This window comes from Eretmochelys imbricata, chromosome 5 (assembly GCF_965152235.1).
Source record: "Eretmochelys imbricata isolate rEreImb1 chromosome 5, rEreImb1.hap1, whole genome shotgun sequence".
NCBI lineage: Eukaryota > Metazoa > Chordata > Testudines > Cheloniidae > Eretmochelys > Eretmochelys imbricata.
In genome coordinates, this window is record NC_135576.1 from 29,405,020 (window position 1) to 29,432,959 (window position 27,940).

Here is a 27,940-nt window from a genome sequence, read left to right on the forward strand (position 1 = left end):
CTAGTGATGCAGGTAGCCATCAAATAACCAGAGTGACTGATTTAACTACTTAGTAGTGTTTACAGTTCAAGTTGACCTTTTAAGTGACTATCTTGAAGGATTTTGAACAAACTGCCTAGGATGGGGAAAGAAATGGGAATTTGGCATTAATGCTGATTAATTTCCAAGAGTCAGATGCTTCCTTCGCCTTCATGGCGTGGAGCTAAGGAAAACCTCACAAAACCAACCAGATGGAGAGGAGTAGAGTCAGCATGACTCCCCTACCTTCCTATTCCTACACTTGAAGGAGATCCTGGTTTGGACTTAGCTGGCCTAGTGGAACATGTTGGATGGGCCTGGGGAGGGGCAGATATGGGAATCAGTTGCTATTTCCAGCCTCCTTGCTAAGCAAAGGGGTTAGATCTTGCAGGAAATAGTGAATGAGGGTAACGGTGATTAGACTAACCTAACTCCTCTGTGGTGCTATCTCTGCTGGGAGGCACGGGGACACAAGGAATGGGGCTTGCTCAAAAGGTGAACCTAAAACCTGTATGGAGAGTTTTTTGCTCTGCCTGTCTACTTAGTGAGCCTCAGTGGTACTCATGGATCCCCAACCTACATTAGCCCTGGAGGCCCCTTCATCTTCCATAAGGCTGCTATCACCACTTGTGTATGTGAAGGATTCAAGTGAGACGCATACAACAAGGAAATATAATCTGCATTACGTGTTTTTGTAGGAGTTGAAAAAAATTATCAGTATATCAGCAAGCTCCAGGGAAGCCCTGAGTTACAATTATAAAGAAAAGATCTCAGAGGATACAGAATGTTTTATAAAGAAAATAATTATGTGCCTATATAAATAGTGTAAGTTTAACATTGCACATCAATATACTCTGTTCACAAGTGAAATTATGCTTACAGTAGCTTACTTCCAAAAAAGAAAATCACTCTTCTTCCAGTATTTTATTTTCCATTTCCCCAATGGAGGAAAGATTTTACTGGATAGAGCTTGAAGATGAATTGCTCTAGAATATACTTGCTCTGTCATTTTTTTCAGTGACTGTAGGGCCTCAAATGGCACAATTACAGAATTATTGTAATTATATTGCCATCCCTGACAGCCAGATTAGATTTTACTCAGAAAGACTAACTGAAGGAACATTAGCAAGGAATACTAGGAAGTCATTAATGGTATTTTTCTGGCGGTTGAGGTGAAAGAAGTAACGCAGAAGCAAACAGTTAAAGTCCTTGAATGCAATAATTGTGTATGTACATGCTATTAGATATACACATGGCAAAGATTTTTTTAAAAACTGATGTCTAAATTTAATTTCTAGATACATATTTAGCTATTAAATAGGTGGCCTTATTTTCAAAAGTGTTGAACACCCATTTCCCATTGAACTTCCACAACAAAACATGGAATTAAAAGACAATGGATATAATTTTCAAAAGAGCCTTTCAATGGGATTTAGACACTTCTGAAAACGCAATTTAGGTTCCTAAGTAATTTATGAACTTTTGAAAATTTCATCAAATATCTTTTTCCTAAAATTTAGTATGCTTAAAAATGACTGTGCTGAGGATGTTAAATATTTATTTTCTATAACAGAGAAGTAATTTAAAATATGACATATGCCTAAAGGAAAGTTAGTCAATTTTTATGAAGTTAGTTTCCCATAAAACTAATTCAAAATGACTGTTGGCACTGAATTAAAACTGCAAAGTGAAATGCAAATGAAAACACTGAAAGTGCATCTCAAGAGCTACTTAAACAAATGTCTTAATGCTGTGCAGCATTCAAATGCACGCACTATATGAAGATGTAAATTACTATGACAGGGCTAGAGAGCGTCAAGTTAAGCTTTCCATTTAGCTGTACATGGCCCCACCAAAATGTAGGGCATGTTCTGTAGTGATTATTAAATGTTAATTCCAAAAACTGCATTACATAACATCCGTGCTCAGCCAGTGATTATGGTTCCACAATTAAGGTTGCAAGTGCCATTCCATTCTAGAACTAACCCGAGGATCAAGGATTTTTTGACATATCTTCTTGTCTTTGAAATAGGCAGTGAATAGTTTTAGTCTGAAAAAGCTGCTCATTTTAGGAAGCTGTGCAAGTCAGATTTCTCATTTCCCCCCCAATAAAAATGTCTAGGAGAGCACCCATAACCATCCCGATTATGAGCCCTATACTCCCCCTACGCTATGAAGTGTGGGGAAGAGCAAATCAAAATAAAATAGGACAGAAAAGCCTCACACGCAGTGGAGGGAGAAATGGAGCTAATACAACATGCTCTACTCTTCCTTTCATCCTGCAGTGGCCTCTTTATGGCAGTAATTATGTGCAATAAGGGCTCTGCAGGATTTCCAGGTATGTATTTGTTGGGAGAGAGGCAGGTGAAACTAGAAAGCTGATCAACATTACATGCTTCACTTAGAAAGCAGATGTCTGCAAGGAAGTTAATGCTTTTGCCTATAATTTAAATAATATCATCTCTTGGAAACCGTAGAACTCAGATAAGCATGAGAATCCAGGTAACTGCAGGTTCCCCAGTCTTGAGTTAACAGATCTGCCCCCACCATATTTTCTGCAACATGCCTAATTTGTTTTCATGCAGTCTGGGGTAGCTGCTCAAAAATGCACTGGAAATTAGCAGCACAGCTCCCATGAACATTCAGAGATGTACAAATCTAATAAACGTAATTAGCCCGAATATTATCTGTTTATATAGCACTTAGTTGCTTACTTTGCAGCAGTAGGTAATCATTCCACTACCTACAATAATGATGAAAGAAGAAGTATGCTTCTCATTGAATGTCTTGCATCTTTATGTATAATTTGGAAGCAAGAAATAAATGTGCAATGTTTGATATTCACAGAACACTAGAAATTATAAATGGGAGAGACTGATCAGGTATGTTATCAAGCCCACCCTCTGCCAGGGAAGGAATGGTCCTTACAACACAATTTCTTCATACTTTTTCCTAGTTTTAAATTTCTTAAGTGTGGTAGCTTCTGCCACTTCACTTCGGAGGCTACTCTACACACTTGAATGAATCTCATCATTGAGCTTTTTCTACAGATATTTCCCCAACTTAATCCCTGCTGTGATTTCACTGACTTCATTGGAGTTGCACCAAGAATGAATCTGGCCCATGATTTAAATGATAAAAGAGAAGCCAGAGAGAATATGACTTTGAAACATTTTAGTGCTACAGCTAATTCATAACACACACACACTGTTCGATTTCGATTTCATATTAAATCCCTGCTTTAACTCTGACAACAGCTAATTGCTTAAGTTTCCAGGCAGACTGCAGAAAAAATCCATAATCTACAGGGAAACACAGTAGATTTGGCAGTGTCTCCTATTATTCTTACATTTTCAGTCACATCCTCCCTATCAGGGAGAAGGAGATTCATACTGACCTTGACCGACAGCTACAAAGCCAATGAGATCTGTGTGAAATCTTAATGTCATCAGCAAAATGGTGGAAAAGTAACAGTTGTTGACTTGTTGAGACAAGAGAAACCTTTCACAATTTCACTAAGAATTATTTACAGAGAGGAGTTTTGTGGGTGAAAACTACTGTTGTGCCAGGAAAATGGGCTGGTGAAAATAGTGAAGTTTTGTTCTTGATTAAACAAACTCTTAGGAAAATCCCTGTTTCAAATGTGAACCATCTCAATGGGAAAAGAGTTTCTCTCAGCTCTACAACCACGGGCAAGTCTACACTTAAAACGCTGCATCAGCGCAACAGCACTCATGCAGCTAAGCCACAGTAGCGCTTCAGTGAATATGCTCCTGTGCTGACAGGAGAGACTTCCTGAGAGGTGGTAGCGATGTTGGTGGGAGAAGCTCTACCACTGACATAGCGCGGGGGCGTGTTAAGACCGGTATAACTACGTCACTCAGGTGTGTGGATTTTTCACATCCCTGAGTGATGTAGTTATACCAGCTTAGGTCCGTATTGTAGACCTGGCCTAAGTAACTGTATTATTACTTTTTTTTTTTGTGTGCTGGTAGTGGCTTGAACACGGACTCAAAATGAAGTCAGTTCCTGCTCTGAAAGCTTACAATCTAAGCTCCTGATCCTACAAAGATCTGAGCAGTCCTGGTAAAGGCAGTGGGACTACATACATGCTTAAAGTGAAGCACGTGCATAAGTGCTTGCACGTTCAGGACCTAAGAGGCAAACATGGAGAAACTACAACATACTGGGAAATCCAAAGGAGGGATTCCCTTTATATTAATTTTTTCTATTGTTTACTATTAGTGTAACAGCTCACTCAAGCTCTCATCCAAAGCTCACTGAAATAAATAGCAGTCTCTCCACTGACTTGAGTTAGCTTTGGGTCAGGTGCAAACGGAACAGCTATGTTGTTTTTCTAACGCACCGAAGACCAGATTTTCAACTGGTCTCAAAAAAAGATGTTCATTGAAAGTTGTGCACAAATGTTTAAGACTGGGTGAAAAATTACCACTTAATGTATAACATTAATTTCCTAAGTCCTAGGTTAGACTGACCTCTACGGATAGCAAATTAAAATAAAATGTTATTAAATTGGAACTGACCTTCTTCATCGCTTCTCTGCAAAGTTAATCTTTGGTAAGGGTCAGTATTTTTGTACTCTGGTTTTCTTTACATTAGATGGTTTTCTTTTCATTATTAACCCTTTAATCCTGGCTGCTCCAAGTTAGATCTGGGATTCGATGTACAGCATTAAGATTTTAGGCTGATATTTCTAAAACGTCAAGCCAATTTTTTCCAAGCGACTCAGCCTTAGCTGTTGTGTGCCCAACTTGAGACCCCATAGACAGGCCTAATTTTCAGTGTGTACTCAGCTTTCTGAAAATCAGACTCCTTTTACGTGCCTCAAGTTGGGAGCCTAAAAAAAATGGAGGCATCCAAAATCACTAGTCACTTTTGAGAATCTCGATCCAAATGTTTCAGATTAAAATCAGTTTTTAAAAAATGAAAGTGAATTTTGATATTGCTCCAATTTTTATTACAGCCAACCTGCCTTGTCAGCTACATCACCACCACCACAAGCAGGAGGGGTCAGGAACAAGAAACTTTGCAACATTGTTTGCTACTGCTCTATAAAAAGGAGCAATATGCATTCCCCCACAGCACCTGTGTCTGAAGGCAGCATGTGTCTAAGGGACCGAAGGTCCGATCCACCACTAAGATGGCTGAGCATGCTACCTTAGAGCCATAGAGGGTCTCTGGGTGCATTAGTCAGGCCTCCTCCCTAGTGCTCAAGGGAGAACTAGGTTTGTATCTTGGCCTGCTCTTGTGCCGGGGGAGTCCAGAGAATTAAAGGTTCTTTCTGCCTTTTCCCTTTCTCTACCACGTACACCTGCACAAGATAGCTTGGAATTGCCTACAGCTTGTGAAGCACTTTGGGATCTTTGGGAGTGAAAGGTGCTATAAGCACAACTAACAATTAATAGCTAGTGTGTGTGTGTGTGTGTTAATGTGTTCATTTACATGAGCATTGTCCTCTTAACCCAAAACCCTAACTGAGCAGCTACCACAACATCAGACTTTAGATTACGGCAGAAGAATATGCAGAGATAGAGTTAATTCTCTTAGTCATTAGTTGTAATTGTTTAAAATTGACTATAGGGAAGACAGCTGCACATACAGATATCTTTGATGGTTAGAAAACCTAGTGTTCTATCTCCAGAACTGGTGTGATGCTACACAAAAGGAGACACCACTTTTTAAATGGATTGCATCTAATTACTTGCATGCTTACTTAAAGTACCAGTTGATAAGATGTACAACTGGGACGCAATATTCTGCATATTTATTAGCCATATTCTGTTGTTCTTATGTACTACAGATCTTCCAAAAAGGTATTTTATTAAATCAGAACCATTATGTAAGACAGAGCACGTTCCCTTCACATTAGTGATGGTAATACAGCAGGGAAAAGTTTGGAAGAAATTTTTATCTATTGACATGGAACCCACAGAAGTTTTACAAAATTTACTCTAAGATTCATCAACCTTTAGCCACAGGGCATCTCTGTCACTGGTTCAATGGTTTATTTGCTGTTACATCATATCAGCAGCACCAGTATTTATGATATTAATATTAATGAATCCCTTGGAAGCATAATCCATCACTTTTAATCTTTTTTTCCTCTCCTCTCTTAAAGCTTGATGTTTAATGGCTTGGGGGTATTTTAGCAATGCAAAAGCATCATTAGTCAAAGAAACCCCACTGGCAGGCAATATCAGATCCCCTGCTACTTTTTTGTGAAAGGTACTATAGCTTACTCCAAAACTTACTTCACTATGTAGGGAACTTAGAAAAATAGAGAATTAGAAATACTGCAGAAACGTAATGTGTCATTATTTTTAAACATTCTACTGTGGTCTTTAGGAAGCGGAACACACACAGTTTTTGCAGCAACAGACTCCTAGACTGATCCGTGCAGTGGATGAGTGAGAGAGAGAGAGAAAGAAAGAACTGGGTGCTGGGTTGTTGGGGGACATGGATAGAGTGCTGTGAGGTGCTGGGCAGTGGAAGAGAGATGATTCCTGGAGGGGAGATAGAGACAGGGAAAAAAAGATTAAGAAGAAGGAATGAGATTAAAGCATAGGAAAGAAAAGGACGGGGATGGGGGAAAATATTACTGGGCACAAGAAGATTAAGAGTGAGGAACACAGACACTGAAATACACAATAGAAAAAGATACACTGGCACAGGTAAAAACAATATGGAGACAAAGTGAAAGGAGACATAGTCCAGTCATTTTTTTTATTATTATTTTAACAGAATATATAATCACAAAAGGTTAAAATTTGTGATTGGCAATCTGTCTACCTTCTACTGAGCGGGCAATGAGTTTCACTGAAATTCAATGAAACTTAAGCCCCTAAGTGACCTAGGCACTTTTGAAAATTTTACCCTGAGCTCCTTAGAGGGAGAGACATTTCCTTTTGTGGCATACAAAAGAAAAAAAAACAATTAAACAAAGTGAACAAAGAGGGGATTGTGTCCCAGAGTAGGCCTTAAAGAAAGGTAAGTGCCCACCTGTGCCTGGCTTCCTCCCAGATTAGTGGAATTCTGAGGCTTGTGTTCCAGGGGCAAATAGAGTTGTAAGCTTGCCACCAAGGAAGTGATATAAAGGCAATAAATTTTTCTCAGTGAGATGTAAGTGCTGGGAAGGTTGCAGTGCCAGGGTGTGAGCAAAGATCTCAATGAATGTCCCACCTCAGATGCGCCAGGAAGGAGCCTGGGACGGTGTGAGCTGAAAAAGCTGGAGGAAGGGCTGAGGTGCAACCTTAAGAGGCAAGCAAAGATAGTCAGGGGCCCTGAGGGGAGAATGGAATGAATGTTCGCATGCAAAGGATATAAACCTTCATGTTTTATGGAGTCAGCCTGTCATCAAGAACCTGTGATTAAGAACAAGCTCCCCGCTTCCCATGAGCAGACCAGTATCCCGAGCCTTGCATTTTGTAGGATGTTTAGAATGACATACTGCTCTTCTTACCCCAAAACTCTCATTAAAAGTTAATGAAGAAGGGAAGGAGAGAGGGCTACAATTATTTTAACAATCCTTCCCAGTTGATTTCCTCATTATGAATGTATGCAAATACAAATATAAGCATCAGTGCTTGAGTGATATCAAGCTATTAAGGGAGAGGAAGAATAGTTTCACTATGATACTTATTCAAACCCTGAAGGTTTAGGATTATTACTTGCCTCCAACTGATGGAAATACCACCAAGCAGAGACTTGTGGCATATAAAAACGATGAAACTATGAAAATAGAAAGCTAAGTGAAAAATGATACAATAAAATGGAACTTTAAGTTCCCCTGATTGTTAGCTTCTTGCAATAAAAAAGTATCTGTATATTATTCAACATAAATCTTGCAACAAAAAAGGATATATAAAGCTCAGTGAAGTCACCTAATAATGATGATATATTGTCTTATTTAAAACAGAAGGTAGAAAAAGACTGAGAAACACTTAAATGCCTACTTTTTGGTTAACTTCTTCAGTCAGAGCTGCTACAGCAACATTTGATAGTGTAATTGAAAATGCCTGTTTTTCAGAGGGGATGCACCAGGTACGTGAGGCAACACTGCATGTGGGTTGAGCAGTACTTTGTACAGCAGGGAGAAGTTTATCTTTTATTTATTTTTCCATTTATAAAATGTTCCTCTTTTCAACTCCAAGACGTATTTACTATAAAAATAATAAAGCAAACAAAATAACACCTTCTAAACAACCACTTCAAACTCCTTTCTAGCAATCCTCTCACAAAAAGCTTGAGTAAACAAAGGTCTTGCGGTGCGTATGAGCATTAAACTCAGCCTTTTTTGGTCCTAAGGATTGGGGAAGAAGTGAACTCCAGAGAGTCAGGGGACCTCTAACTTGAAGGACATGCCCACAATCCACAGATATGTTACTATACTGACTGCCCACTTGAAAGGCATCAATAAAGAACATTCATAGATTCATAGATATTTAGGTCAGAAGGGACCATTATGATCATCTAGTCTGACCTCCTGCACAACGCAGGCCACAGAATTTCACCCACCACTCCTACAAAAAAAAACCTCACACCTATATCTGTGCTATTGAAGTCCTCAAATTGTAGTTTAAAGACCTCAAGGAGCAGAGAATCCTCCAGCAAGTGACCCGTGCCCCATGCTACAGAGGAAGGCGAAAAACCTCCAGGGCCTCTTCCAATCTGCCCTGGAGGAAAATTCCTTCCCGACCCCAAATATGGCGATCAGCTAAACCCTGAGCATATGGGCAAGATTCATCAGCCAGATACTACAGAAAATTCTTTCCCAGGTAACTTGGATCTTACCCCATCTAAAACCCATCACAGGCCATTGGGCCTATTTACCATGAATATTTAATTACCAAAACCATGTTATCCCATCATACCATCTCCTCCATAAACTTATCGAGTTTAATCTTAAAGCAAGATAGATCTTTTGCCCCCACTACTTCCCTCGGAAGGCTATTCCAAAACTTCACTCCTCTGATGGTTAGAAACCTTCGTCTAATTTCTAATCCAAATTTCCTAGTGGCCAGTTTATATCCATTTGTTCTTGTGTCCACATTGGTACTGAGTTTAAATAATTCCTCTCCCTCTCTGGTATTTATCCCTCTGATATATTTATAGAGAGCAATCATATCTCCCCTCAGCCTTCTTTTAGTTAGGCTAAACAAGCCAAGCTCCCTGAGTCTCCTTTCATAAGACAAGTTTTCCATTCCTCGGATCATCCTAGTAGCCCTTCTCTGTACCTGTTCCAGTTTGAATTCATCCTTCTTAAACATGGGAGACCAGAACTGCACACAGTACTCCAGGTGAGGTCTCACCAGTGCCTTATATAACGGTACTAAAACCTCCTTATCCCTACTGGAAATACCTCTCCTGATGCATCCCAAGACGACATTAGCTTTTTTCACAGCCATATCACATTGGCAGCTCATAGTCATCCTATGATCAACCAATACTCCAAGGTCCTTTTCCTCCTCCGTTACTTCTAGTTGATGCGTCCCTAGCTTATAACTAAAATTCTTGTTATTAATCCCTAAATGCATGACCTTACACTTCTCACTAAGTCTAAGATAGACTAATGCTTAGACTTAATTTGGCTAAGGACTCAAACCCTAAAGATGTCCAGATTAAAATCAAAACCTCAGATTGCACCTGCAGCAAAAGCACTATAGCTGGAAACATTGTTGGTCTCCTTGTACCATTACAAGAATAGTGTAAGTGAGCAAAGAGAAAAGAATCCTTCCTTTGTGGCAACTGTTTGAGTGATCAAATCCAAACATGCTTTAGAGCATTAAGAAATGTTTGGACAGACTTCTGTTGATAGACTAGATGTTGATATAGACTTTTAGCTCAATAATAAATAATAAAAATAATAATACCACTACCGAGGTGGCATACGCTAGTAAAAATACTTGAAATATGACCGGATCCATCATCACGATTTGCAAGACCTCTGTACTCATGGAGTTCTAATGTGACTCCGCACAATGTCACAGAATGCCATTGGAATCTAGTGTAGGATTGAGGACTTCATTTGAACTCCATTTGTAACTGTAGTTTGAAGTGGAAACACTGTATATATGTTGCTGTCATTTCTATATACTACACTTTTAGAGCATTTCCAATTCAAATATATATGACCCATGCAATCTCCCATTCGAGGACTGTTTTTTCTTAACACACACACTAAAAAAAAAACCACTTCAAAAATTCAGTTGAGCATATCTCCCCCAAGACAAGAAAAATCCCTAGCGTGTGTAACAAAAACTATTTTTTTCAATGATTGACACTGAGGAAAAATACTTCAATAAGAAATAAAACTTATGTTTAAACCCCAGAAATTTAGATTGAAAAATGTTTGTGTGTGTGTCATTTAAACACATTTTGTGATCCAGAATGCAATGATTCAAAATAATTTTTGCAAACCAGTAGGTAAATAATTAGTTCATTCTGCATTATGTAATGAATAGTCACATCCTCTGCAAAACAAAGAAGATGAAGTCTTCTGACAGAACTGTATTAATTCAATATGAAGAGAAAATAAAAGTGGTTCAAAAGATGACATAAAGAGAACGATATCTTTCACAGTCCTCAGGAGACTTGCATCTACGGTATCAGACTGATAATCATTTGCCCATCTAACTGGTATAAGATTTAGATACAAAATTTATTTTAAAAGGAAGTCTGAACTCTCTGAAACATAGCTGTAATAAATAAATCACCTGTACTCTAATTTTAACTACATTGGAATTCAGTCCATTAGCTCCTTGACTCTTTTTAGAAACATATTTGGTGACCTCATATTAATCTCATCTTGGTGCAGATCATAAATCATATCAGCGACTAAAAATATAATTTGATTCTTTCCCTTTTTTCACAGTATTCTTCTCCTTTCCAAAAGAGGCGGAGTTTATTATTTATTTTGGATTTTTGTAACTCAAGACACACAAAAAAATATAATATGTTCCAAATTAGGTTCAGTGGCAAGTTACATAAAGATCTAGTACTAATTGGCATCTTAAGAAATGCACAGTTGATTTAATGTAAATATTAGGGTCCAAATATGAGAGGTATTGGCCCAACAGCATACCTGATCATCCTCCGGGTTCCCTAAACTAGGTTAAGGTATAAAAGATGCCCAATCACTAGTGAAACATTACAGGTTCACAGAGAAGGGATATTAATTTTTAGCTCCAATTTTTCACAATAATCAAAGGGTTTTCTGCCTGCAAAAATTTCATCAGATTGTCCTGAAAGCTATTCTTTTTATCCATATGGTACTACTGGAAATGGGTCAAACTCATGGATTAGAATTTCACCATTTCATCTGTGAAAACCCATAGCTCCTATTGACAATGGCATCAAATTGAAGAAAATAAGTGAGTGAATAAGTAACTGCAAATGAAGGCAAGATTGGTAGTTGTGCCCATCTTTGCTCAGGGGTTTTTGCCAATGAGTTCTGAAACCATCTAACTAGCAACATTAGTCCCTCACGTTACAAGTGAATGACTATCAGAAAAAGACAAATGAGTTCAAAACAGTCACAGGACGATCACTAGACTGTAATATTTTGGCTTCACTTATATGCAGCCAGAACCAGTGACCTTAATATATACTGCTGTAAACCTTCTTATGCTCCTCATAGCCCCTTCCCAAAACATGTCCAACTTTCTTATTTTTTCAGCCAGGAACATCTTAGAATCTCCAGTTTCCCTACAAGAGGAATTTGCTTTGACTGTTGGTTGTAGGGCTGTCTTCTTTCCTACCAACTTCAAGCCCTATAGTGTGGTCAGTTTGGATGAGCTATTGCCAGCAGGAGAGTGAGTTTGTGTGTGTATGTGTGTCCCTGGAGGGGGGGGGGGGGAAGCCTGGATTTGTGCTGGACATGGCCCACCTTGATTACCATGCACATTGTAGGGAGAGTGGTCACTTTGGATGAGCTATTACCAGCAGGAGAGTGAGTTTGTGTGCGTATGGGGGTGGGGGAGTGAGAAAACCTGAATTTGTGCTGGAAATGGCCCACCTTGATTATCATGCACATTGTAGGGAGAGTGGTCACTTTGGATGAGCTATTACCAGCAGGAGAGTGAGTTTGTGTGTGTGTTTTTTGGAGGGGGGTGAGAGAACCTGGATTTGTGCAGGAAATGGCCCAACTTGATTATAATGCACATTGTGTAGAGAGTTGTCACTTTGGATGGGCTATTACCAGCAGGAGAGTGAATTTGTGTGTGGGGGGGTGGAGGGTGAGAAAACCTGGATTTGTGCTGGAAATGGCCCAACTTGATGATCACTTTAAATAAGCTATTACCAGCAGGACAGTGGGGTGGGAGGAGCTATTGTTTCATATTCTCTGTGTGTATATAAAGTCTGCTGCAGTTTCCACGGTATGCATCCGATGAAGTGAGCTGTAGCTCACAAAAGCTCATGCTCAAATAAATTGGTTAGTCTCTAAGGTGCCACAAGTACTCCTTTTCTTTTTGCGAATACAGACTAACACGGCTGTTACTCTGAAACCTCTCTATAGTTAGACATTCTTTACTCCCTACTGGTATTGATGTTGTGTTGAGAGCTACTGAAAATGCATGCAACAAATCTCTAAACTGCAGGAAACTCAGAAAAGTTTGAAAATGGGAACCCTAACAGCTCAAAAACTAGGAGGCAAATAAAAAGACCCCAACATTATTATTTAAAAAATCTCATTCTTTTCAATACAAACTCAGTTTTAGAGGCCTGGCTCAGGAGTTATGAATGCTTGGAGCTGGTGATATTGAAGGAAAACAGTATCGACCTTAAAGCTGAACGTGTTCTCTCCTTTTCTCTGCCTCACAGCGCAGTTTCTGCCTAAACTCTTTCCTTTGTGCCTGTCTTCTTGCCACAGATTTAAAGAAACAGTACACATCTTACAGTGAAAGTCTCCAGGAACTCAAGATGTTGAACAAAAATTCTATGTCTGGTGCAATGGTTCCACTATCAAATGTCTTTAAAGCTCCTTAAATCTCCAGTTTTTGAACACTTATTAAAAATAACTAACTGAAGTTAGGCACCTGTGACTGTTCATTCAAAATGTATCCTCCCTTGTCTCAATCTCTCTCCCTCTCTGCTACCAGTTTAGGAACTGCAGTTTCAAAACACCATTGTTATGAAAGAAGCTAGGAAAAATACATTTGTATTGTTCTAAAGTAAGAGCATTCATGGTACAAGTGTTTACTTACAGGTATCATCCAGTTGGCCAGATCACCATATTTAGACACCTGCATTGCTCCAAGCATTGTCAAATCGACATGACCTCTGGTAAAAGATAGTGTGCAATTAGCATTCTGAGTTAAAATAATAGCCCACAAATCCAACCAAGTTATTGTTCACTGTCTTAATATATCATATAAAGCTCCTAAAAATGGTGGTAAACAACAGAGGAACTGAGCAGTTTGTCACTTACATATACACTTTTTTCCCCTACACATAGTACTAATCTGGATTTCTCTCTGCCGTCTGAGCCTCAAAAACATGATTATATTTGTCTGGTTTTGGTTAATTGCATTCACAGTAAATCAGCTCTGAACTCACATTTTTAAATGCACTCCTTCACATATTATGTGCACTGATTATCTTTTCAGAGACATTATGGTTTAGTGTTTGTTTGTATCCAACCTCCTCTCCGAAAAAACAAACAAAAAACAGGTGCAGATGGTGAATTTCCATCAGGGAGGCAGAATCAGGATTGCAGACACAAGCTGAGTAAAGAGAATATACAGCGTGCAAGTACAGATTAGATTCTTCAGAAAGTGACTAAAAAGTAGCTGTTTAAAACACAGCTACAAATGTGTTTAGATACAGCCAAGTGGTGTTAGATGCAAACATCCTTATAGCATCTATCAGTCATAGTCAGTTGAATATTTCAGTTTCCAGTAGCCTGACCTAATCCTCCTGTAAATTTTCACTGAACATCCACAATAGTTTTACAGGTTGTTAAATGATAATCACATTTCAGAGCATTACTAATTAGTTTAGTTAGTGACTCATCCTATTCTTTGTTCAGCATTTTAACAGATTAAGAGTTCTGTTACATACCCTCTAATCATTGCAAATGATTCATCACTAGAGAAATAGGAGGAACCTGGAAGAACGGTGACTGTCTCTTTACCTGTAAAAGAAATGGGCTGTTATATTTACAGAACTAGTGTTCTTTAGGAAAATCTAATAGGAAGGGATCTTTGTCATGTCAAACTCCACCAGACTCTGTCAATATTTATTGGAGTAAGCTTTTTGGAATTATGGGAGTGGGAGGTTATTCTGTAAGAATGGCTTGAGGGAGTTGGGCGGGGCTGAATTAGGCCATGAATTAAGGAGAGCTTCTCCCACCGACATAACTGCCACTTCTTGTTTAGGTGATTTCATGATGTTGATGGGAGAGCTCTCTCCCTTCTGCATAGAGTGGTTACACAAGCGATCTTACAGCGGCGCAGCTGTATCCGTACAGCTGTGCCAGTCTAAGTGTAATGTAGACGTGGCCTTAGACTGGCACCTGAGTTATACTGATACCAAATCAATTGGCAAGTGTCACTGTGCAGCGTGAGTAGCAGGAAGTATTTTATAGACCAAGATGGAGTATGTAGTTCTAGGTGATCAGATAGATCCCACTGCCTCATTGGACTTAGCTTTTCATTCCATTTGTGGGAAAAGTGTGGGGCAACTTTTAGCAGAAAGAAAGTGTCTGGAGAAGACAGAAAATGTTACCAAAAGAGGAGGCCAGACTGGGAATTTACTCTCGTGGAAATGCGTGACAGAGTTGGTTCACGCTCTTGTCTCCAAGGTGCATGTACAAGAAAATGAATGTTTGTGAGCAGCCTCCATGTGCTAAGCAGTCGCTCCCTGAGCTGTTCCTGGTCCTGTGAATGGAGCACACAAAGCCTCATCCGGCACCCACGTGACAAATCACATGGAAGGCCTGAAGGACCTTAGCCCTAGACCTAGCACCGGACCGCCTTCCTGCCTCCCAGCACCACTTCTGGGGAGGCACAAGAAGTACTGGTTTTCCTGTCTTTCCTAGGAGGTATCTTTAATAGTTAGAGATTGATTTAAAACCTGAAGCATGAGATTTAATATCCCTTGTAAAATTTGTTATAATTAATTATGATAACTATGATACCCATACAAATATCCAATCCCGTTTTCATCTTGCAAGTTCTTTGCAAATTCTACCACATGTGTTTGAAAGAATACTTCAAATACCAGATGATTGCTGCCAATTTAGGATAAATTATTTTTAAAGAGCAATTTTTACGCCGTTTAATTAAAAAAAAAATTACATTATTCTCAAGGCTTAACTTGTGTGCACACATACACACACACACACACACACACGGAGATTTTCAAAGGTAGGTACTTAACTCCTTTTTGTGCCTTGGAAAATCTCCCCATGTAAAATATTTCCACAGCCAGCTGTTGGTGAAACTTTGTTAGGTACTGAAATAATATTTAATAATAATAAATAATACTGAGTAATATTGCAGAGATGGCACTGTTCAAAGTGGGAAACACAACACTTTGATAACAGAATCAATTAATTAAGCTAGGCAGCAAATATTTTTACAAGACAGAGAGCAGTTGCTGGAGTGTACAGCTAAATTAAACTGTAAACTTGGTTATATATCAGTGCTTTATCTCATTTGGCTATTCAGTTTAGCAGATCATGTTAGCTAGTACAGCTAAAGAGGAGATCTATATTGTTATGAAATGCCCTTTCTAAAATACCAGATGTATATACCTGATCCTGCACTGGGATCCACTAGTGTGGGCCTATGGCCCTGCAGAGTCCCGTTAACACCAATGGGAGTCTATATGGGTGTAGGTCTCTGCACTAGCTGATCCCACTGCAGAAGCAAGGCCTGTGTTTAAACTGAATTGGATTAACTGCATTGCATAACTTTGTATTGTGAAACGAAACTAAAAACCCCGCCCAAACAAACAAAAACAAACAAATCCTAACATGCTAGTTTTCCCATTTCAAAGCTGTGAGACCACTTTTTCCTGCCAAAAGATGGGGAGGGATTGTCTGAAGCTGAAATGGGTGAATTACAGGGGTATTAGAGGTATCCTAATTAGAGGTATCCTAAATTCCCTCTAAGCTGCATGGCCGGGCAGCCACCCAGCAGGCTATCAAGTGCCACGCACTTCAGGTGCCCCTCCACCCACTGCCGCACTGTTCCTGCCCACTGCCTTGGAGCCCCTGGCCAGCGGCTCCCAGGAGTCTCCTGCTTATTGTGCAGAGTTGGGGAGGGGAAGGAAGAAGGAGGGGGCGTTATCAAGGTGTCCCCCTCCACTCAATCCCCCCATCTCCACAGAGTGCGGGGGACGAAACGACAGGGCTCCGGAGGGAGGGAGCTTGCTGGCAGCTGTTTCTGTGTCTGAACAAGCAGGCTTCAGACTGCTAAGTACCAATCTACTTACAAGGACAGTATACTTAAAGAGGCAGTGTGTATCTCTCTCTCACATACACACACACACACACGCACACACACTCTGTCTATCATGCTTTAAAAAGTGGAAGTGAAATCTTAGTGAGGAAGATAGAAAGGAGCATAAACTCTGGCAAATGAAGCATAGAATTATAATTAGGAAGGCCAAAAAAGAATTTGAAGAACAGCTAGTCAAAGACTCAAAAAGTAATAGCAAAAAATTTTTAAAATACATCAGAAACAGGAAGTCTGCTAAACAACCAGTGGGGCCACTGGACGATCGAGATGCTAAAAGAGCGCTTAAGGACGACAAGGACATTGTGGAGAAACTAAATGAATTCTTTGCATCAGTCTTCACAGCTGAGAATGTGAGGGAGATTCCCAAACTTGAGCCATTCTTTTTAGGTGACAAATCTGAGGAACTGTCCCAGTTTGAGGTGTTATTAGAGGAGGTTTTGGAACAAATTGATAAACTAAACAGTAATAAGTCACCAGGATCAGATGGTATTCATCCAAGAGTTCTGAAAGAACTCAAATGTGAAATTGCAGAACTATTAACTGTAGTCTGTAACCTATCATTTAAATCAGCTTCTGTACCAAATCACTAGAGGATAGCTAATGTGATGCCAATTTTTAAAAAGGGCTCCAGAGGTGATCCCAGCAATTACAGGCCAGTAAGACCTGACTTCAGTACTGGGCAAACTGGTTGAAACTATAGTAAAGAACAGAATGGTCAGACACGCAGATGAACATAATTTGTTGGGGAAGAGTCAACATGGTTTTTGTAAAGGGAAATCATGCCTCACCAATCTACTCAATTCTTTGAGGGGGCCAACAAGCATGTGGACAAGGGGGATCCAGTGGACATAGTGTGCTTAGATTTTCAGAAAGCTTTTGACAAGGTCCCTCATCAAAGGCTCTTAAGCAAAGTAAGCTGTCATGGGATAAGAGGGACAGTCCTCTCATGGACTGGTAACTAGTTAAAAGATAGGAAACAAAGAGTAGGAATAAATGGTCAGTTTTCAGAATGGAGAGAGGTAAATAGTGGTGTCCCCCAGGGGTCTGTACTGGGCCCAGTCCTATTCAACATATTCATAAATGATCTGGAAAAAGGCGTAAAGAGTGAGGTGGCAAAATTTTTAAATGATACAAAATTGCTCAAGATAGTTAAGTCCCAGGCAGACTGCAAAGAGCTACAAAAGGATCTCTCAAAACTGCATGACTGAGCAACAAAATGGCAGATGAAATTCAATGTTGATAAATGCAAAGTAATGTACATTGGAAAACATAATCCCAACTATATATATATATATATATATAAAATGATGGGATCTAAATTGGCAGTTACCATTCAAGAAAGATCTTGGCGTCATTGTGGATTGGTCTCTGAAAACATCCACTCAATATGCAGCAGCAGTCAAAAAAGTGAACAGAATCTTGGGAATCATTAAGAAAGGGATAGATAATAAGACAGAAAATATCATATTGCCTCTATATAAAACCATGGTACGCCCACATCTTGAATAGTGCATGCAGGTGTGGTTGCCCTATCTCAAAAAAGATATATTGGAATTGGAAAAGGCTCAGAAAAGGGCAACAAGAATGATTAGGGGTATGGAACGGGTGCTGGATGAGGAGAGATTAATAAGACTGGGAATTTTCAGCTTGGAAAAGAGACGACTAAGGGGGGATATAATAGACGTCTATAAAATCATGACCGGTGTGGAGAAAGTAAATAAGGAAGTGTTATTTACTCCTTCTCATAACACAAGAACTAGGGGTCACCAAATGAAATTAATAGGCAGCAGGTTTAAAACTAACAAAAGGAAGTATTTTTTCACACAACGAACAGTCAACCTGTGGAACTCCTTGCCAGAGGATGTTGTGAAGGCCAAGACGATATATAACAGGATTCAACGAAGAACTAGATAAATTCATGGAGGAAAGGTCCATCAATGTCTATTAGCCAGGATGGACAGGGATGGTGTCCCTAGCCTCTGTTTGCCAGAAGCTGGGACTGGACGACAGGGGATGGATCACTTGGTGATGACCTGTTCTGTACATTCCATCTTGGACACTTGGCATTGGCCACTGTCGGAAGACATGACAGTGGGCTAGATGGACCTTAGGTCTGACCCAGTATGGCCGTTCTTATGTTCTTATCACACTCACCTCCCAACACATACTTGTATTGTTGTTGTTGTTGTTACTTGATACTTCTTTCAAAGTGTGTTGTTTTAGTTTTTTGACTGGTCCATGCATTTCATAATTTGTATTTTTCTCTTACACATAAATTTAAATTCTTTGAGTAGTGAGTTCTAAAATGCCTAACCTGTTATGGCTGGAGTAATTATCCCTTTGGTAACTTTTAAAAAAATATATATTATATCTAGGTTTTTTGTTTCTAGTGGTGGTGCACATCCGCACATTACCTTGATATGGTGCACATAGCAAAATTCATTCCACACATGGATAGAAAAAATTAGAGGGAACACTGGAAGTATCTACTCCAAATATTCAAGTGAGATCTGTGAAAAGTTGCTTAAATTGTTCCTCCAAAGATATAATCCCTAAATAGTGAGAAGCGAAGATATTAAACACACAGTGACTGAAGTCCAGGAATTTTGCCAAACGTGCCTGGGACAAGAGTCAATGGGACAAATTTCTAGCACTTCCAGACATCCCAGGAAAAACAGTGGGAACAAATGCATGTGCGTATAGACATCACAGTGCAAGTCTACGTGCTGAATTGGGGAATAGGTCTAAGAATCTTTTGCTTCAAAAAAGTAAAAACACAAGCCTTCACTGCTTGAGTTAAAAAAAGCCTCCTTTAACTGTCACTACTAGAAAGCAGTGATGATACATATGCTGACTAGCTAGTATATTAATGGTCACTAATGATCGAAACTCATAGTGACTGAAAATAGGTCCGTAATAAAAAAGGCAAAACAACATAAATATTTACAAGTAACATTGCACCAGTGTTCTGGATTTAGTATTGAATCAAATGTTAAATCAGTTATGAACAATTTCCAGAAGTTAAGTATGTTAATGATTTTACCTGCATTAATCAGGTCTGGATCTACCTCGTTTTCAAGTGGATAAGGACCCTGATAACAAAACACAGTCTTAATATTTATTGATGATCCAGAATTACACAGTATTTTCCTTTATTAATTCTAATGTTGTGACTCAAAACAAATACATAATACATTTGGATTTTTCTGTGTGTTACACCTCTTTTATTTAGTATGTGCACTGAAACATACACTAGTCCATGAACAGAGACCATATGGTAAAGACACTGCTGAAGGCTATTATAATTATTAAATGTATATAGTTTTCCTTGAAGCTACAGAATTCTTAAAGTTACAGGCATCCAGGTTCAATTTAAGAAAACATCACTATAGTAAAATATGCATACGTATTATGTTAGTTTAAAATTATGTATGATGTCACAACTAAAAACCTCTTATAGAGCTTGATCCTGCAAGGTGCTGAGCATTCTGGCACCAATACAGCAAAGCCCTCTGCCAAAGTATATGCTTATCTTTAAGCTTGTAATCTGTCCCACAACTCCAATGGGACTACTGACATATCTCTCAAGTAAGTATGTGCTTTAAATACATTCCTGGGCTTAAGCAAGAATACACAGCACCTTGCAACGTGGCAGCTCTTTGAGCTCAAAGTGTAAACAGTTTGTGAAAAAAACAAATTAATTTAAGTGCATTACATAAGCCTTCACTGACTCTATACTTACCAAGCCCAGGACTCCATTTTCACTCTGCAGGTGAACTGAAATGTCTGGACTGATGAAGTTGCTGGCCAACAGTGGAATTCCTATGCCCAGATTAGCTGAAGTAAATTGGTCAAGGCACAACTAGATTATAATTACCGTAAATGAGTAAATTAACAAAATTATATTTGTGCTGTGATCACACACCCTCCTTTTTTTTTTTTTTAACAAACTGTTTGGCTTTTCAAATATATGCCTCAAAAGTTATGCCAAATTATTTTGTCATTTGGACTGCTTCTCTCAGATGCTAACCCATTAATATAAAACTGTCCAAGCAAGCTTCATTTCATACAGAGGGTGCTTACAATTTTCAAGAAAGATCAATTAATCACTTGACTGCCAATGAACATTCCAGGTAGAACATCTCCTACTGTACGCCCTAACATTCCATCTATTTCAACAGGATGTTAATATAACGAGAGCCACAGGTGCTGTAGTGGACAGTGAAGATGGTAACAAACATGTGCCAGGAATAACAGCTGCAGCTGCTATTTTATCACAGCAAATCCCATTTCTTTAACCTACAACAGCTGGAGGATACCGTACATGCCGTCTTCAAACTCTAAAGCTGCTCGTCTGATGATCCGCTCTCTCACATTATCTCCTTCCTTCTTTTGTTTGGCTTTTGAGTCTTCGGGCTTTCGGATGGATAATCGCTACAAAGTAAGACATTGTCAAAAACAAACTGTGGTGTTAAGATTCCTGTTCTGCAAGACAAACATCAGGCTCAAGGGTTCAGTGAGACTTTATGCAAAAGTCCTTTAGAATATTGTAGGGATGGAACCAATTTTGGCTCTAGAGGAAGTACTGCCAAAAAAAAAAAAAAAAACCCGATAGAATTTAACAACAAATGAAATCCTTTCTATATGAATTTTTTCAGTAGCCTACAGAACTTATTAGACAATATTATCCCTGCAATGGAATTTGATAACTTGGCTTTACTATTCTATAAAAGTTATCATGGTTTTAAATTCTATAAGCCTTTTCCCACAAGGGATGGTTTGCTGTCAAGAACAGCACTATTCTTTTGAGAAAGTGTCTGTCAAAAATATATTTTCTGTAATTTTGTCCTTTACCTTTTCCATATTTCAAGACAGTAAGTTTATGTGGGCAGAAGGGATTTTCACTGATGGAACAGAAGCCTTTAGTGGGAACATAGCTGTTAAATAAAATCCATGTTTAAATTAAAACATTTATTTTGAATGTAATTTAATTTCATTTTAAAAAAGCTTTCTTTTTAACCCTTGGCTGCTTTCCCTACAATGGTGGATCATTTCATTGTTGCCTTTGAACCCCAAGCTCATTATTTCACTTCCTGCAGGAAATGAAAGTGTTCACAGATTGGCTCCTGCCTTGTGTTGGAGGATTCTTCCATGGAAAAAAGGAATGCATGATGGAAAGTACACCAAAGGCATTCCCGCTAAAGGGGTCAGATCAGAATCCAATTAGGCAGGAGCAAACTGTACATCTAAAGACATTAAATGTATGACAAGCTAGCTTCTATTTATTCCTCTGCTTCCTCCTGCTCTGCACCCCACCACCACAAAATGGTATAGGAGTAGGACTATCATTTCTGTAACATGATTAGAACAACAACATGCCTTCCTTTTCCCACCACTCTAACTAAAGCTGGTTTATATGGGAATCCTTTCCAAACATTCCACTGGGAACTGTAATATGCCTGATCCAATTTATGCTCAAAATGTAGTAAGTAAAGCTGGCAGAACTGGCTCCTACACAAACCATTGTCCATACTGCCAGTCAAGGTGGCATATTGGGATGAGGAGGGATCATGATATAGAAGGGTTAGGGTGGAGCGCCACGCCTCAAATTTTGTTTTATAGGCTCTGTGTAAGGCAGTAAATAAATAACTTTGCAATTTCATTGCTATATTTCTATTTGATGAGATGCATCACTGCTAGGGTTACAAAACTCAATGGACCAAATTTATCCCTGCTGCAACTCTATTGTATAACATTTTAAAAGGTGATAAAAAATGGGGTAAGTGGTATGACATGAGGCCTTGTTGTTAAAGTTCTGGCTTAATCTCCTGGTCCTAGGAGGACCCCCACTGTAGTGGGCAAATCAGAGAAGAAAGCCAAGCAGCATTTGTATGTAGGTGCTACACTGGAAAGAAGGGGAAAGCCTCTGAAGCCAAACTGAAATGACAACAGCATTTTAAGCAAAGCAAAATCAATACATTTTGAAAAAGATAAATGCTTGTGAGCGGATGTAATAGACCATGTCTTAAAAGGCGGGAACGGGGTATTAGCTGCTGTCTAATACAAAGTGCCCACAGATTAAGAGCTTTGGCACATCTGGCTCCAGTCAGATACCTAGTGACACGCCAAGTTTGTGCAGAATAAACTGGTGGCTAAGCAAGCTGTGATTTATCATCCTGCTTGAGGTGCACAAGAAGGTTTACCCCAGGGAGAGTTTACTCAAGTATAGGGCCTTATGGCTTTCCAGGCCTTTGGGATTTTATGGTGGTCACTGAAGTTTGATTTATAGCAGAACAGTCTCAGGAGGACAACTGTTTAATAACAAAAATGGGCAGAAGTCAGCATACCTTTTTTCCCTTCATATTTCCCACTCCCACTAAAATAACCATCAAATATAGCCAACAAAGTTATTTCTGACTGCAAAGAAATATTAAAGCTGTGTCAGAACATACTGCAAGATTGCTGGCCCATAAAATTTTTAACTGTACTTCCAGAGAGCTGTCATTCCACAAAGTTGAACCCAGAGACATTGCTCCTGGGAGGGGACACGACAGAACCAAAGCAGGGACAATTTCTTCCAGGTTGGTTCTAAGTGTAGCAATGAAATAGCTGCTTTCTTTGCAGTCAGCTAAAAGGCTACCACCATATTCATTAATATTAATTGTAACTTTTAAAATAGATACTGACAATCAAAGGTCTTCCAGTTCTGTAGAGGAATGCAATTAAGTAACAGTTTCTGTTAAAAACAAAAAACAAAAACACCTCCAGGACACACTGCCACATAAATATGAATATAGGACCAAATTTTCTCTTCTGGGCCCAGTCTGTACCACCTGCATAGCACGAAGAGGCTGGAACTGGCCCTTGCTGCCAAGCCTCCCAGTGGGAGATAACTCTCACCTGCTGTAAAGTTGGCAGAGCCGGCTCTTACACCAACCACTGTCCATGCTGCCAGTCAAGGTGGCATATTGGGAAGAGGAGGGATCATGATATAGAAGGGGTAGGGTGGAGCGCGATGCCCCAAATTTTAAGCTGGTATAAGGTTTCTTAGGGACCATAACCAACTGCCCTAAATTAGACAAGTCCAGGGGCTCCTCTATCTTATGCAGTGACTGGAAGCAGTTACTGAAGCTTGACAATTGGGGATCCATAACCATTCCCTCCCCATCTCCTGCACTAGCTGGAACTTGACACAGTAGAGAATCCACCTCATAATATTTTATCACGGCTACAGTTTAATGGTCAAGCAGAAATTCTGTGATTTATAAAATTTATTCTGGGTCAACATACATAGTGGCTAAGAAGCTGAACTACTTACTTCAATTCTCTTTTCATATTTCTCTCCCTTTATGAGACGATGGACATAGATCTTTGGAATGTGAATATCTTCCGGGGCAAATGATCCTATATCAACAATTTCTTCTACCTGCGGAGAGGAAAAGGAAGAGTGAATATATCTGTTGAACCAGAATACTCTCTCAAGACATGAAAGACTTGAGAGTTTTAGTGATGAAACTTCCAGATACTCAAAGCAGAGTAGCTCAGATCTACCCAAGAAAAAACAGAGAGTGGGCCAAAATAGTGGAATGGCCTCAAAATAAGCATGTCTAAAATTGCATGCCTCCTTCTTACACATGGAGGGAACTCCAAAATTTTGGGGAAAGGATATTTCCACATGCATTTCTGAAGAATTATATTTCTAGCTGCCCAGTTTGCACACACAAATATCTCCTACACATCCACATGAGAGTTCTTTGCACATACAAAATAATAAGCACAAAATGGAGGGAAACAAAATTTTGGTAGCAAAAGGGGTACAAAGTGTACAATTTTAGGCATATAAATCTGGAGATCAGGGAGACCACTTTGAAAGTATTTCAAGATGTGCTTTTTTGTAGGACAGTCACTAGAATGCAAGGCTGTATAAAACAAGACAGAATATTTACTATGACATGCTGTATTTCAAAAATGTTAAATTTCAAGTTCTAAGAACATATGCAATGTTCATGATGTTAGAAATTCTGTATTCAAAAGGAAATGAAATCATATCAGAGCTAGTCTCCTGAGAACATGTTACAATAGCAACATTAAACTCAATATAAAGATATCTAAAACAAGTCTAAGGATTCCTAAACAATAAAGGCTTCTGCAACAGGATACATCAAGGGAGTTATACCATCTACCTAATCTTTATGTTGAATAAATCTCAGAGCACTGTCATCACAAATGAAGAAACATTAAATTACTTTAAATCCAGGTTAGCATGCATAATTCTCAGATGAAAACAAATCCATGTGCTGTATCTGTTGTCTCTGTAAAATCTCATCAATAATAAAATTCATATGGCACCTGTCACACAACCTTTATCCTAATATTCCTTATAGGGTGCCAATAAAAGTCTAAACAAACTAATAATAAAAAGTAGCAGAGAGAAAGAGAAAATAAAAAGGTACAGACAAGGGAGAGAGGGTATGTTTTCAGATGATCTTTAATTGTTTTCAAAGACCTGATGAGACAGGAATACACAACACTGTTCATATGGCAAGAGCTCTAGAGGAAAAGGTTCTGGCACAAACAGTGGCAAAACTGTGTGAAGTGACCAGTGCAAGACATTTAGAGGGAGCAATGACAGGAAAAGAGGAAGAAAAGTTCATAAGGTAGGGTGGGCCAAGTCAATTTAGTGTTTTAAAAATAAAAAGATTTTATCAGGAACAAAATGGTGCAACAGAATCCATGCATTATCTTGCTAAATCATTGGTCACATTGTCATCTATATTATGAGATGGCAGAATACCTCTGCGATCAAAAATAGGATAAGATGAAAAAATCCTGGAGAACACAGATGAAGATTCTCTGTCAGAACAGCAGGTACTTTAAGAATCCTGGAACAAAATCAAAAAGGAGGAAAAACAGAAGAGAATTGCACAGACAGTTCAATGTAACTATACATAAAACAGATCATCTGGTACTGTCATAAATATAAAGGGAAGGGTAACCACCTTTCTGTATACAGTGCTATAAATCCCTCCTGGCCAGAGGCAACATCCTGTTACCTGTAAAGGGTTAAGAAGCTCAGCTAACCTGGCTGGCACCTGACCCAAAGGACCAATAAGGGAACAAGATACTTTCAAATCTTGTGGGGGGCGGGGAAGGCTTTTGTTTGTGCTCTCTGTTTATGTTTGTTCTCTCTTGGGACTGAGAGAGGCCAGACAGAAATCCATCTACTCCAACCCATCCTAATCCAAGTCTCCAATATTGCAACCAGTATATGGAAGCCAGGCAAGGCGGATTAGTTTATCTTTTGTTTTATGTGAATTTTTACCCTGTGTTAAGAGGGAGCTTTATTCCTGTTTTCTGTAACTTTAAGGTTTTGCCCAGAGCGCGATCCTCTGTGTTTTGAATCTGAATACCCTGAAAAGTATTTTCCGTCCTGATTTTACAGAGGTGATTCTTTTACCTTTTCTTTAAATTAAAATTCTTCTTTTAAGAACCTGATTGATTTTTCATTGTTCTTAAGATCCAAGGGTTTGGGTCTTTGTGTTCACCTGTAGAAATTGGTGAGGATTATTATCAAGCCTTCCAAGGAAAGGGGTTGTAAGGCGGGGGGGGGGCAGATATTTTGGGGAAAGACATCTCCAAGCGGTCTCTTTCCCTGTTCTTTGTTTAAAACGCTTGGTGGTGAAATACTGTTCAAGGCCAAGGCAAAGTTTGTACCTTGAGGAAGTTTTTAACCTAAGCTGGTAAGAATAAGCTTAGGGGGTCTTTCATGCGGGTCCCCACATCTGTACCCTAGAGTTCAGAGTGGGGAAGGAACCCTGACAGCTACCATCTAGAATCTGAGTCCTACTTTTCTCATTACTACTTGTCTTTACTTATTAGGTGAAAAAGTGGGCCCAAGAAATATTAATCACGATTGATTCAAACTGCTTTTATCTCCTCTTATTAAAGGTTAGAATTATTGAACCAAAGTTTTTGTTGGCATAACTCTCTTGATTTCAATGGAGTTATGCTAGCGGAGAATGTGACCCATTGTATTCTTCTTCCTCAGAAGACTTAAAATAAAGTGATTTCTCTAGAGATACCATCTATTGTTATCTATCTCCCCCCACCACTACCCTTATTATTTGGCATTTATTTTTATCCCATATGTCTTTTGATGCAGCTGTCAACATAGCACAAGAATCATCAACATTATTTATTTTATGTATGTATTGCCATAAATGTGTGTGACATGTAGACAATAAAATTAACATATTTGCCCTGAAGAACTTAAGATCAAAGATCCCATTCCTTCAAATGGATTCACCCACAGATTCATGCCCATGCTTGTGTTTCTTTGTGAGTCTAGCCCTCACATGTCTACATTAGCCATTTTCTTAAAACTTCCCAAATGTAGACTAGCTGCCAGTTTTTCCACCATCATGTCATCTGACTGCTCAGAGCAGGCTACAATTTATTTTAAGGCTTTACTTCATCAGATATTAGAAATCACAGGAAACCAAAAGGTTATCAATCTTAGCTATACAGATGCTTCCTGGGTTACACAAGACCCGACTTACGCAAATCGGCATTTACGGAAAAAGTTCTGTAAGCTAGAAATAGGAGGTAGGTTTTTTTAGGGTTTTTTTTTTCATAATGGTCGAGTATATGTTTCCGACTTACACAAAATTCGATTTACGCAAGGCGTTCCGGAATGAAACGATTGTGTAAGTTGGGGAGCGTCTGTACAGTAAAATCTGAGGAGTAACTTCAGTTCTGAAGATGGCAGATGGGCTTGGTCCATTTTAGGAGGCCTTCAATTTGTGGTTTAAAGACCCTAAAATTGGGATATTATCGTATCTTCTTTCTGTTAAATAGGCATCTTTGTGCCTGTTAGATATGACCACACAGACCCCTGCTTGGGTTCAGATTGAACAAGAATTGAAATAATCTGTCTCCCTTTCATGCACTGTAGGATCAAATTATTATAGATTTGATGGCTCCAAAGTGCCCACAATAACAGCTGTGAGACAAGCTTGGCTAGAAAGTTCTGCTTCCATCCATTCTTCCAGGTACAGGCAGTCCTGTGGAGCAATCCCATCCTTAAACTCGGTGGCAAAACCATGATGTGGACGGCTTGGTGGACAAAGTAATTATGACTGTGTCACAACTAACTGACAATCACGAATTTAAACCATCTGCAGATCTTCAGCAACAATTTGTCTTGCCCTTCTCCGAAGCATGGGCATATCTCCAGTTAAAGCATTTACTTACTAATATATTTGGACCGGGTGTATTGAGAGCTCCAGAACCTCCAAAAATTTATTATTTTGGAGGAAATTTCAGGGATTTCCTCAACCACTGGTATCCTTTTATGATTTACTGGGCCAAAAAACTCTGCCAAAGATTGATAATTTTAAAGTTGCTTGAAACAGATTTGGATACCCAGCTATCTCTGA

The 27,940-nt window shown here is 39.1% G+C and overlaps 1 protein-coding gene across 1 annotated transcript in view; it reads right to left on the reverse strand.

Annotated features, from left to right (window-relative positions):
* The window catches only part of OXCT1 (3-oxoacid CoA-transferase 1), a 138,879-nt gene that overhangs the window by 39,450 nt on the left and 71,489 nt on the right, over positions 1 to 27,940 (reverse strand). Inside the window, exons 8-13 of the mRNA XM_077816798.1 lie at positions 23,821 to 23,928; positions 20,822 to 20,936; positions 20,245 to 20,339; positions 19,546 to 19,594; positions 14,098 to 14,170; positions 13,242 to 13,317 (exon numbers count right to left, since the gene is read on the reverse strand). Coding sequence (XP_077672924.1) covers positions 13,242 to 13,317; positions 14,098 to 14,170; positions 19,546 to 19,594; positions 20,245 to 20,339; positions 20,822 to 20,936; positions 23,821 to 23,928 — 516 coding nt within the window. The remainder of the gene's footprint in view (positions 1 to 13,241; positions 13,318 to 14,097; positions 14,171 to 19,545; positions 19,595 to 20,244; positions 20,340 to 20,821; positions 20,937 to 23,820; positions 23,929 to 27,940) is intronic.